Source organism: Rhinatrema bivittatum, chromosome 4 (assembly GCF_901001135.1).
Source record: "Rhinatrema bivittatum chromosome 4, aRhiBiv1.1, whole genome shotgun sequence".
NCBI classification, from domain to species: domain Eukaryota; kingdom Metazoa; phylum Chordata; class Amphibia; order Gymnophiona; family Rhinatrematidae; genus Rhinatrema; species Rhinatrema bivittatum.
This window is the reverse complement of record NC_042618.1, coordinates 383,710,547-383,724,460: the sequence shown is the minus strand read 5'-3', so window position 1 is coordinate 383,724,460 and position 13,914 is coordinate 383,710,547. Positions and strand designations below refer to the sequence as shown.

Sequence of the window (13,914 nt, the reverse complement as noted above, 5' to 3'; positions counted from 1 at the left end):
AGCAAAACTGGAGATAAACTGCCTTACTGCAATAAGAAAGATGTGCAGACTAGCTGGGCCTTGTGGCCTCTATGGGATTTTTGGGGAAAAACAAAAAGATAAGCCTAAAAGATAGTATTTGTTATACTAGTTATGGGAATATGAGTAACTAAAGAAAATATGACCAACTAGTCCACAATAAAGGGCAAGAATAGGATATTTAAAGAAAAAAGATCACAAAAAGAAACCAGAATACTGTTAAGACATGTTATGGAAGCCTTAAGAGAAAACCCCCTCTCATCTGCTTATAGTAGCATGATGGAAAAATCACCTTGTCTGACAGATTGGTTAACCAGTCCATGGAGAATAACTTGTGAGCTGAAAATAATCAATAGTTTGTGGGAAAGTTCTGGGAGAACGTGAAGAGGGGACATAAAACTGAAGACAAGACATGTGGGAGATACTGAGAAAGGACAGTGATTAAGCTGTAGAAGAGGAGCAGAAACCATTCCATTTATTTTATTTTATTATGTTACTGTTCAGGTTTATGTTTTTGGTTGAGAGAGTTTCACCTTGAAGAATAGGGCTCAGACAAAATGTTTATTCATACAAGGATATTTAGGGTACACAGCTACTTGTATATTTGAAAAATTCAATAAAAATTTTAAAGTTACAAGCTATATCATTCCAACTAACCTCAAAACCTAACTCCATGATATTAAATACTAGGAAAATATTTTCCAAGAGGTTTCTCTAAGATAAATGGGAATGGTCAAAGAAGGTATATTTTATTCCCTTGTCAAATTAAGCAGGGGCTTGCATGGGAATTTCAAAAAAAGGAAGATGCCAAAGCAAGTACTTTATCCTTTTCTGAAGGATAAGCTTCCTCCCAAGATGAGTAGACCTCACTAAGTCCATACCTTCTGACCACAAAAAAGGCAACATCTATATTTGAAATACCACATTATGGAAGAACTGCAGTTTAAAAAACCTGAAACGCAGTATGCTCAACTACAAATGCAGAGCTTACCTGTTATTTCTCCTGACCTTACTGAGAAGGGAATGACCAAATTTAAGGGCCTGTACCCCATGCCATTCATAGCACTGACCGGAGCATAAGCAGACTCTGTGACCTGAAGAACAAAACAAGCTGTCAAAGGATAGCAAATATCAGGATACAGGCTGGAGCTGGGAACTTTACAAGTAGATTGCATAAAGAATTTTGGGGTTTTTTGGGGGAGACCCATTATGAAAAAAGTGTACCTTTTTCAGTTTTAAGAAACTGGAAACAGATTTTATGCACCTCCTGCATTAACGCCTGTACAGTGATGCCTCCGGCATGCACTGACTTTTGTGCCTCTGCAGAACACTTAAGGAGCTGCAAATTTCTTGGGAGCATGGACAAAGATCACAAGCTGTGGTCTGCTGATGGAACAGGTTACCTATCTGCAAACTGCTCATAGGAATCTCCAGGGCTTAGTTTCCCAGTTCCACAATACTGTTATTTTAGCTTGCCTTTACAATTAATGCTCAAAGCAGCTTATAGCATCTAGTATTCAGGTACAAAGTAACAAATAAGTATGAAAAAAGTGCAAAACTTGCTGGGCAGACTGGATGGGCAGTTTGGTCTTCTGCCGTCATTTCATCATTTCTATAAACTGGTACTAAGATATAACGGGAGATAGTGACTTGCCCAAAGGTCATAAGGAGAGTCAGTGGGGAAAGGGGGATGACACTGGTTCTCTTCCAAACCTTAAAGGGCAACCTTGGAAAAGGTCAAACTATCAAGAGGTGGGGGAAATCTCCCTCTGCTGAATTTGGGGGGGGGGGGCAGGGTGGGATGTGAGGCCTGCTGGGAGTCCCTGTGTCCTGGGGAAAGGGAATGGGAGGAGAGGGTGGTGTGGGTTAGGGGGTGTTTCTAGTCACCTCTTCTCACCACCTTCCCTGACCAGTGGCCAATCTGGCCCAAGACAACTTCCAGCCTTTTTGCCTCTGAATTAAATTTTGCAGGTGACTTGGCCATGCCAAGAAAAGAAAGCTTGGTGGACTACAAAAACTAGCTCTGCAGGCTGGATCCTGCCCATGTGCCATAGGTTTGGGAACTCCAAAATTAGACTAGACTACGTCGCTTGCACTTGTTTATGGCCACCATGCAAATGAGTAATGTTTAAGGTAGCACCTTAGCAGACCTCTGAATTGGAAGGGGGTGTTACCTACTTCTATAAAGTGCCTTACCACTAGTGAGGATGTGCTAGGTCTACATTAGGGATTATTATAGTGTTTTGTTGATATAAATTGCATTGGATTCCTTTTGTGGGGAATAAGGCAGTCTGCAAGTAGAAATATTTCTCTAGCATCAATTTTTATATGTTGCCGTTTAATGTTCAGGAGCCATTACTATGCACTAAAAGTACAAACCAGTTTGCATGGAAGCAAATCAGAACCCACAAGAGATGCAAGCAACCTGAGGACTTTGTTGCTACAGAGTGACAGTCAAGACTAAAGCTTGAAAAAGACAATATAGTGAATTTAGTTTAAGAGGACCGATAACATTTCTGCATGGCTAATCGTTTATATATTGTAGAAATCTACTTGTGAAAATTCCAGCTTGCTTGCAAGGAGACAGCCAAATATGACAAGATGGAAGACAAAAAGTTTAATGGTGTAAAACCCCCAACAATGACTCCACCTGAAATAGAAAGTTTTAGTTGGTTGCAGCCTGGAAAAAAGTGAATCTTTAAAAAAGGTGGATGGTAAGAATGGTGATAGCAGAAATAGTAACCCATCTCATTACACCACTGAAACATGAAGCAGCACTGATTACCCCTAGAGAGAAAATAGAATAAATGAAATTTCTCACTAGTTTGTACGTCGGAGAGCTTGTATAAAAAAAAGCCAGAAAGTGTGCAATTTAATGCCATTTGCAATGGTGACTATAAAGGAAAAGCAGAGGAAACTGGCAAAAGCAGCTACAGAAGGAACAAATTCCCCTTGAGTTGTGAAGTATTCCAGCAGTTTATTCTACAAAATACCTCTTTTAAACACAAACACCCCCCAATAAAACAAAAAAAAAAAACACTTGACGAGATTAGAGTATCCCTTTAAAAACAGAATATAGCTGGATTAACTGGAAAGTGGCAGCTAACCAATGATCACAGAAAGATCAAGTAAAGTTAAAGCAAGTTCCAAGAGGAAGCCATGTGAAAGCTGCAATGAAACCCATGAAATGAGAGACACAGAAAGGTAAATAAACGTGTACCCATGGCTGGAATCCAGGAGGGCAAGCACTAACCGACTGCTCCTGCAGCTTTACTGGTCCTTCATCTGTGGCCTAGTCAGTGGCAAACGAAGGTTATTGTAATACAAGCAGCTCATACGATAACCAATGCTATACAGCAGAATGCCATGGGGATCTTTGCAGTTGTGTCATGACAACTAGTTATTGTACCCATAACTACTATCGGGATTTAAAAAGTAGCAAAAATGTCACCTACGAGTGAATAAATCCTCCTCCCCCCCCTTCACCCCTTGCAAATGTTGGCCTATAAAGCCTGATACAGGATGGTACAGACCCATGGCAGCTACTGTATATTTCTGAAAAACAAATTTTATTGGTTTTTAAGAACTTCATACTATAATATTCCAATGTCTGGCACCTCCAGGACTAAAATGTTTGATTTTTATTGATAAACAATCATGTTTAAATTTTTCTCCCACTAAACACACACATACATTAATGATCAGCTGGGGAAAAGAAATAAGATCTTTGGAGCACACTATACCCATTGATCCTGAGTCCATCTGCTACATGCTAGAAAAGATTTTACTGCTAGTTATTGCAAGACCAGGAAAAGAGAAGCAGTCCCAAAAAAGCAGCCACATCTTCTGCAACAGACTCCAAAGGGTGAAGATGTAAAAAGCATAAAGACCTATATACCAAAAGTGGGAATCCAGGAGGGCTCGCATTAACCACCTGCTCTTGCACTTTTATTGGTCCTTCATCTGTAGCCTGGTTAGTGGTAAATGGAGAGACTCCTTCAGATTTACGTGATTTCAAACATTGGCTGTACACCTTCCCTAGTCCCAGATAGCTAGTTTATGTACAGTTTGCATGAAGCATGCCTGGTGAACCAGTATAACTGCTGGCCAAATACCCACCTGCTGTGAACTTAAGTAGTTTGGCACACGACAATTAGCAACAATTGCAAGCAAACTGGACATGTTTACAGTAATCATACAAGTGATGAACAAATTCAAGGCTTGTCTAGCTTCAAGAATTCCCCCCCAGGAATAGTAAGACCCATGTTTGTAGATTTTATAATGTTAAAAAGGGGGTAGGTGGGAAATGAGCTTGAGTATTAGTACACCAAGGAAAGAGTAATGCCTGCATACAGAATTGCCAGGTATTGATAACTGCAATGTGGATCTTAGTAATGGGCTTTCTGCAGCATGCCAGTTATAGAACCATATCAGAGAAATGTTATCAAATGAATAAGAAAGCTGTGGAACAGTTACAAATTGCAAAGTTAAATTAAATTTATGCATGCATAACTGAATAAAAAAGTGAATCCAGATGGTGTTGAAATCCAGATGTGTTCAAGCTGACACTTAGTAGTGAAAGAACTTCCAATAAAACTAACATACTCTGACAGATGTAATGTTTAAATGAAGCTGAACTACAGAAGCTATTTTGCACTCACATGTTGCATTTAGTTCTGGTACTAAAAACTGAGCAATACTGGAGCACATCCTCTAGGTCCCACCCCTCATGTGGCCTGCAGTTAAAATACTACTACAAGTCTTACAGATAGCAAAACTACTTGACAGCCTCGTGCTTTCCCTTTACCACAAGGGTTTCTTCTGATAAACATGCAACAAAACTTAGAAACCATAAATTGAGATAATGCTCGTCCGTGATCAGAAAGAGAAAAAACCCACACAAGACTAACATTCTATAGATACCTCATTGGAAAAAGTACTGTGCATGTTAAAAAAAAAAGTTTGTATTCTATGGATAACCTCAATGTTCTAATTGTATTTTCAAACAAGTCTGCGCCATGTTACTATTGGGGTATTGCATGGCCAATAGAATCTAACAGCATCTATTCTGGCAACAATGAGTAGGGACATTAGAGATCTCTTGCTGTTAGACTAATACAGTTACTAGAACATTTTAATAAATAGCTTTAGATGAATGTAGCACCTGTCTTAAGAAAATTTCACAGGTTTCACAGAAAGAATACCTTACCATGACTGTAAAAGGACTATTAGGAATATCCACACCACCAAAGCGAACGTGAATGACATAAGGTCCAGGCTGTGTAGTAGTATAGAAGATATCATACGTTCCGTCTTCATTCTCAATCACATCTGCTTCAGCTTCTGTACCATCGGGAGTAAGAACTGTGCAGGTCACCTTCCCTTTCCCAGCAGACTTTGCATCTACTACAAAACCAACCTCTTCTCCAGTTTTCACAGTGGGTTCAATTCCAGGACCTGCCACAACAGAATATTACAGAAAAAGGTGATTAAATGTGGCCAAAATCCAGTCTTAACATCTCTAGAACATGCAATGGCATTCAGCCAGATGTCTGAAAAAGTTTAGTATTGTGGAGAAGTGTGTATGCTCCACTGTCCTGGAATAAACTTTTCTAAAAAATAAAATTCATCTAGGTTTGAAAAGATACCATAGCAAGGTGCTAGATAAAACATTTATAGTAGATATATAAAAGCTATTAGGTAACTGATTCTCCAGGCTTGTAAATTGGTAGTTAATCAATTATGATGCACAGTAATTACACTTAATATAAATGGGGTTAATTTAGGAAACATGGATCAGTGTCTGGCACTAGATTGGCAACAAACTAGTATAAAACTTGTCTTGCATAGTACAATCTGCTTTTATAAGGAGAACAGGTGAAGGTGAAGATGTACACTATAAAAATAGACTTAAAGCACACGATACAATTGTTTGTAAAGTTGACACTGTTCTTGCCTTCTACCCATTTTACTTAGCCACTGATCGGTCCCACTACTAACTAGTCAAGCAATTCATAAAAGCTTCTATAGTGGTGAGCTAAAAAGCTGAATTTGCTTTCATAAGAACATAAGAAATTGCCATACTGGGTCAGACCAAGGGTCCATCAAGCCCATGCTCCCTAGATAATATCTGACAGCTTTAGCTTCAACAGGGATAGGCTAGAAGTGAAAAGCTAATGGAAGGAAAAAAACAGATTTCAAAACCACTAATGAAGCTGGACATCTTAGCCTGAACATCCTGGAAGCAGACCAGAAAACCATTCTACGGTCAGCAGCAGAATTTTGACAAAACTAAGTTGCAGCCACTAAGCTTAGAGTACAAGCAAGATACTTTACAATGAGTGAAATATGAACCTTATATGCAACCCAAGGTACTTAAGACAAAAAATGCTAAAGAAAAAGAATCCCACAGGCATGAAATCTGATCATGTCCATTCTTTTCCCTAAATACAGGACAATCTAGTTAGTGTGCAGTGCCCCACCCAATATCCATCTTATAACAAAGCCTTTCAGAAAAAGATTGAATGTTCGTGGCCAATTCCATGAAATCTGACAAAGGTTGATGTAAACTGGGAAGTATGTTGGAACAGCAAGCTTAGACTTTGTAACTGCTTACTTGTTCAGAGTTTGAAGGGTGGAAGTCAGTTTGGGCTTCAATCATGCTTGTGAAAGGACAACTTTGCAATCCTTACCTGTAGCAGTACACTTGCTGGCATCACCAGCTGGTGTTGCACGGATTCGGTAAGGGGACAATGGGATGTCATCACCGCCATATTTCACAGCAATCTGATAGCGACCGGTCTTGTCCGGTACATAGGACACTGCATAGGTTCCATCTTTGTTGTCATGAACATCTGCTTTCTTAGGCTTTCCTTCCTGGTCCTAAAAACCAAATAAAAACTGTAAGTGAAATATTGCTTAGAGAACATAGGGTTTTAAGAGCTTTGTGCATGACAGTCTCAAGTTTGACACTTCAGTAATGCCCCCTAAGTTTGTGTCTTGAGAAGATTTGAAGACCATAGATGCAGGTGAATTTAGTATTGTAGAAAAAAACTGCACTTCAACATCCTCTCAGTGCATTCTATGGTATATTACTCAACCAGTCTTAGAAAAACACAACAGTAAGATCAATCAAGTCTAATCATTCTACCCAACTGAAAAGTCTGTAGATCCATCTTCAAGCTTTACTCTTTTCCCTCCAGCTTTTCCCCAAGTTTTTCCCCTCTTCACGGTGACATATGCCCAGAATAGCTTCCTAGTGGAGAAAGCCATTCCCCTCACTTCCAATTCATGCCATGCAATAGAACTTTTCTATTGAAATATAGATAATTTATGTAATGTACCCTTATTTAAACATATTATATACCCCCCTCAAAAGCACACGTCTGAGGAATCTCATAGGACTAATACATGCTCTGCATCATTTTGTTCATCCCCCCTCTGGGCTGCATCTGTCCATCCTTTTGGCAATGAAATCTCCAAAGTTTGACAGAATTTTAGACATTTTTTCCATGCATACAAATCTTTTTTTCTTGCTAGTTATATCTCCTCCTATGCACTCATACAATCCATTGGCTCTTCCCAATTCTTGGCACACAGTTTCTCAACCTTAAAACTATTTGATCACCCCTAGATCCTGCTTTTCAGGTACTTATTTCCCCTGCCCAAGATATTGCTCTTGAGGGTTTGGTTCCAAATGTACAATGGCACTTTTCCACATTAAAATGCTAGTTTACAAAACTTGATAGCTCAAGTTTTATGAAGACCCCCTAATTTCTACTCATTGTTAATTTTAGCAGCACTAATTATCTATATCACTCGGTGCATATTCCCGGTTAAGGTCCTTATCCTCAAGAGCTTTTTAGTCAAGTAAAAGCCCAGACTCCCTTTATTTTAAATACTTGCCTTAGTGCCTATGAACCAAAAATGAAAGCCATACAAATCCAGATGGATTTCCTTCCCACTTAACTATCCAAATAAGTTCCTGCTGAACATTTAATATACATTACTTCAGCATCTGCAGTTTCCAATCCAAATCTGAACATCTAATGTTCTGTTAACAGCAACAGCCCTTGGGACCAATTTGGACTGAGTTTAGTTTAGTGTCTCTACTCTTTGAACCATCTTCTGGCTGGCATCTAGCTTATGTGCAAGCTCTTATGTAGTATTGAAGAGCATAACTTACAGTTATCTGCACAGAGAGTGGCCCAACTCCTGCGTCTTTAGCATCAACAGCAAAATTTGCAGGCAAACTGGCAAGAATTCCATGCGAACTGAGTCCTGGTCCACTTGCTGTCACCTTACTGGCATCATGTGTCCGGAAGAACCTTTACCTTGAAAGGACTTAAAGGGAAACAAAAAACATGCAATGATTCTTCGAATACACCAAGATCTTTGCTGAATACACCTGTAAGGAGGCTCATAAATAAGATAAGACTAGCCTTGTAAAAAAAAAAAAAAAAAAAAAAAAAAAAAAGTCTACGTACAGAACAGAGTTTCCAACTAGATCAGTCCTAGCCAGGAGATATATGCTGTTTATATATCTGGAACAAGATTGCCACCAGAGATTCTGGTACTATTTCAGAGTCACCCCTCTGGAGAAGGAAAGTCTCCATAGCTAACAGTATGGTGGCACTATTCAGGACACACCAAGTCAAAATTCTGCAGCACGACTTCCCCCAAATTTTGCAATGTCATTGTATTACTGTCACTTTAGCATTTTTGCTATTTTTCAGGAGGATAGTCCCTCAAGATGTCAGTAGGCTAGGCCAGGCGCAGAATCCATGTGGCATAATCTAGGATGGAAAGTGCAGGCCTGCTTACATCTCTTCAGTTCCTGTCTTTCCTCAGAATGGGCTCCCTGCTGTTCCAAAAAAAGGTTATTGGCTTGAAGAGCAGCATTAGAAGCTGCAGCCACCAGGCACAAGATTGTTCTGCTCCTATTCCTGCTAGCCATGCCACACCAAAACTGATGCATTGAATTTAAAATTGTGAGACAAATGGCAGATACTATGAACTGTTGGATATTTGTTTGCCAGTTAGCAGATGTTTAAGATGCTCCTCCATACATAAACATTCCAAAATGCTAGGACACTGAAGTTTACCACATCCAGAAATACAGATTCAATAGATTGTTTTAGGAAAAACCTCCTTTTGCTCATTTTCAGCTTAAACTGATAACAGGAAAGGGTTTTCACAACAGTGTAAGGGAGATCCTCAGTTCTGCTCTAGGTGTTGCCTCCGTGCTAGGTAGTAATTCCCTGTTCACAGTTGCAACCAATAGATGTCTTTTTTCACCAAGCCAAAATTGAGTAATTCAGCCAATGCAGATTGTACAAAAGAAAAAAATTTGTGTCTATAGTCTTCCCATAAACTTACTAAAAGGCTCAGACTGACCATAAGGAATTAGATTTATAAAGGGTACAAGACTTGGAAGGAACATTAATCTGCACCGACAAAGATCAAATGCACAATTCATCTGAGCTACCTGCATTAAAGTACAGGCTTCTACAATGATCTAAAGAGACATCTTGATCATGTAATTTAATTAGAAGAGTTTCATAGAAAAAAGCCAAGAAGATGCGATTATCAGGACTAAAGGGGACATGTAATCTGTACGTCTGAACTACTTAACTACTTACCTGCGGGAAATCTCTTCATCCGCATACTTTACAGCAACAGTGTAAGGACCTTCTTGTGAGGGCGTGTAAGTCACCGTATGAGAGCCATCTTCATTATCCGTTATGTCAACAGGTTCCACAATTCCTAACAAGGTAAAGCTTTCTAAAATAAGACTTAAGTCACCACTGTCATCCACTACACAACAGACTGGATTGCTTCAAGCTTGTAAATGCACCAGGCAGGAATGTAACTATTTGCTTGTCCATTTTAAAACTTCTACAAAAATAAGTCTCCACGGTGGTCAACCTCCTGAAAGACAACTTACACAGGGCTCAAACAGAGCATACTAAAATTGTCTTGCCATTAGTTGCAAGCCATTGGTTTAAGAATTGTTTCTCAAGCTGGACCAGGAGTACACACCTAGACAGTCTAGTTTTCAGGTTATCAGCAATCAATATGCAGGAGAGAGATTTGCATGCAGAGGTACTGCTTGCAGGTCTCTCATGCATTGTCAATATTGACCATCCTAAAAACTAGACTGGCTAGGGGGATGCTCCTGGACCAAGACAACTGCCCAGCTCTAAAACTGCTCCAAGTCCACAAGGCCTCTTGTGCCACAAAGCGGTAATGAAAATGAAGTTGCCTATTTTTCCACCCTCCCTACCCACCACACTGATGCTCTGAAAATCTTGGGCCTGATTCAAACTATGGTTGCAAGTCACCACAGAAAGTTAATATGCCTAAAGTGGGTCAAATTGCCTTTTTGCAGGGAAGCTCCTCTACAGGAGACATTTCAGAACAAAGGGCCAACATACAAGTCCTTAATTTAAAAAAGCTCCAAAACTGAAGGAAAACCATTTCAATTGACTTCCGCTGGAAGAAACTGAAACCATTGTCTGTGCTTATACTTAACGAGATCAGTTTTATCCCTTCTGGAACAATTCAGAATGGGTTAATGCTTCTGAAACCCTGGTTAGTGTGCAAAAGTGTAATGTGGAGATTTCTTTTTTGAATCATGCTGCAAATCTTGTTTTCTGGTAGAAAGCTTGCTGTTTCAGTATTAACTGCCTAGTAAGCAATAGTAAAGCATTCATTTAGCAAAGCATTCAAGTCTCAGTTCCATTGGATCCTGGACAAAAGAAAAAAAAAAAAAAAAAAAAAAAGGGCTGCAATTCATACTTCATTCTGGAAGTCACAGTAAATCAAGAAGCATCTTTGGCATAATTTGAAATCTGGATGCATGTTTTCTAATCAGCATGCTGGAGGCACTTTAACCTTGTCAATTTCAAGGAGTTAGGGCAAACTACGTAGCAGTGAGAATATAGCTCTAAGCGCTGGTAGACACAAAAAACCGGAAGATTTGATGCATTCTAGACCTTCCTGGCAGAGCCTCAGGTCTTTCTGGAGGCCTTCAGAAAGCCTCATGCTCCTTTTGCAGATTGAGGCAGCCAGTTGCTTGGCACCTGGCAGCAAGTCTCAAACTGAGTTGAGAAATCGGAAGTTAGCATTTGCTAAGGTATATAGCATACACGTTTGTGTTCCTCACACTAGAAACCTTGCAACTCAGCAAGGGTGAAATGCCTCCATTACAATTCAGAAATCAATCATTATCAATCATTTGTTAGAAAATAAGTGGTGTAAAATTTAAGGATTAGTTTTCCAAAACAACGTAAGACAACTTATTTTAAAGTGAAAATGCAATAGTAGTAATTGTAAGCTAATCATTGCAGGTGCTTTGCAAAGCTGATCAGCTGCAAGACCAGTTTTAATTAGAAGCTTGTTCTCCCACACGCCTGCTGCATGAGCTTAAGGGATCAGCAAAGTCAAAGAAATCGAACCTGTCGCACTAACATCTTCCCTCGGGTCACCTTTAAAGAACTCTGTTATCGCTTTCAGAGGGCTGCGCCATGCATGGGAATCCATCTCGTCAGCTAGAATTAGAAGACCGTTACTTGAAGCCCAGACACATTGGCATCAGTAGGATCATTAAGAAAATCAGATGTTTTGAAATTCTAGCACACCGAGTCCATGTCCATCAGCCCTTCAGTAGAGTCAGGCTTGAGCTTATTTTTACAGATATGGAGTTTTGGCAAGAGGGGGCAGAAAATGGTTCAAAACCTTTTTGCTAGGGAAAGCTTAGGAGGCTACTTTGGCAGTTATATTTGAGGGAGGCCAAGAGATAGTGTATTACTCAATAGTAGTCCTACTATCCTTATTTTTACCAAAGACTAGCTAGCTGCTCATGATCATATACGAAAAAAATCAAAGTTCAGCAACGGAAAGCTTTTAAAGCTGGTCATTCAATTTCAGTCCTCAAAAAACAATCTGAAAAGATATTTAATTGCTTTAGTGTCACTTTTCATCCAAGTATATTGTGTTTCAATAGGGTAATTATGGCCAAACTAAATGGTGAAGGGTTCAACTGTTGTAACTGAAGCACTTACCTCTTGGTCCCATTACCAACACATTAAGAGGAGCAATTCCAGCCTTACTGGTGTCCACTGTAAAACACTGAGGGATTTTGGCTCGAACTCCCGTTCCCAAACCAGGACCAGACACCTTTACCTTGCTGGGATCGACAACGTCTTTCACGGGAACTTTAAATGGGCTACCTGTGAAACAACAGATATGAACTCAACCAATACTTCGAGTAGCTCTTCCCAGTGGCTCATTTTAAGTATTTCAGTTACACTAATAGTGGTTGCTGTGTGTGACACCTTTCCTGGACTCAGCTTTTGGAAGTCAGTCACAGATCAATCGCCTATGATTCATGTTGACCCTTATTTCTACGTTAAGGAAACGTAGAATGCAAATTTAATCAGTTGGCTCCTTGTCCTGACCCATCAGCAGAGCCCTATTAAATGACTATATATATGTGCATGAGGCCTTTAATATGTAGCCATTTCCCCTAAAAACCTCTCCTAGTGGTAATCATGGCTATAAAGCAGTGCAACAGTATTAATTTGAGTTGCCTATACTGAAATGCTGTTTTACAGTATTTTTCAGATTGATTTCTACCCTCTGGATTACAACTGAAGAAAACCATATATGTTACAAGTTTGAAATCCTGTACATTCCAGAAATACTATGCTTCCTGACTGCAAGAGCTAGTCTTTCCTAGAGAAAGCCTCTTCCCTCCAATTCACATGAAATGGCCTCTATTCTTTATTTCCAACATCACATCCCATCACAGAAAAAAAAAGTCCAGTTTCAGTGATGTGCAGGACTCTAGAACCTTAGTTTTAATCTGATCTGCTTGAATTAGCCTGTCAGATTGTGGCCACGCCTAATGCAAACAATTGCCTTGAAAAACTATAAAGCATTCCATACTTAATGCTCAAGTTAAACTAGTGCAATGATGTAATCAGAGGAACTGCAGGGGGGTGTGGGAGGGGGACTTTGGAAGTAATTACAGTAAATATAGTTGATTGCTATGAAAGCGACCATTTAGCACATTTTTGTTATAATTGCCAATGCTCCAGGATAAATTTAGACAGCATTGACCAGTATAATTTGCAACCCAAGACACCCCCCGCCCTCAAGTACATTTGAAGCCAATTCATGTTCATATAAGGTTTTAACTCACAAAAGGTAATGGGCAGTATTTTAATGCATGTTCTACAGTGGTTACTGGAGAATGAGAGCTAATAGAGCCTATCCAGGACACGTGTATATGCTCATCCATGCATAGGGATCTGAAATCCCCCCCCATTCCTCTCAGAATCCTGTCCTGAGAATTTGGTATAGATAGAACCAAGTTATTAGGACTAAGCCTTCTTTCCCTTGGGAAGCAAGCTAAAAAGATGGTGTGGAGGAGGTAGCAGAACGCTAACGTCTGCTGTACATGCTAGACCTACTTTCCTCTTTTGTAGAGAGGACTAAACTTCCCCAGGGCTTTAGTGACCCACTTTCTGGACACAAAAACAAGTTCTGAGTTTTCTACATACCAGATTTGGTACTTGCTAGTGCTGATGTCAAAAAGCAAGGTGAACTAAAGTTACCATAAGCATTGGGATGCAAGTTAACAGGGATGGTCAATAGTCTTGCTCTGGGTCACTTATGTCTACTCTAAAATTAACAGGAATATAATCCCTACATTTCTATTTCTATATCCAAACCTTATATAAAAAAAAAAAGTTTGACACAGAGGCTTAAATCTTGCTTGGTAATAAGCAATGCAAGAGTGATTAATCAGAATACAAACCCTTCAACTATTTTGCAACTGTTTTTAAAGTTTCCCTTGAAGTGAAAACTTAAATGTCTGAACTGATCAAA

At 39.5% G+C, this 13,914-nt stretch overlaps 1 protein-coding gene across 1 annotated transcript in view; it reads right to left on the bottom strand.

Moving 5' to 3' along the window:
• The window catches only part of FLNB (filamin B), a 248,494-nt gene that overhangs the window by 39,526 nt on the left and 195,054 nt on the right, over nt 1–13,914 (bottom strand). The window contains 9 exon segments of the mRNA XM_029600955.1: nt 1,010–1,112; nt 3,239–3,310; nt 5,228–5,475; nt 6,711–6,900; nt 8,204–8,335; nt 8,337–8,361; nt 9,660–9,783; nt 11,478–11,570; nt 12,084–12,251. Of these exon segments, the coding sequence (XP_029456815.1) occupies nt 1,010–1,112; nt 3,239–3,310; nt 5,228–5,475; nt 6,711–6,900; nt 8,204–8,335; nt 8,337–8,361; nt 9,660–9,783; nt 11,478–11,570; nt 12,084–12,251 (1,155 nt within the window).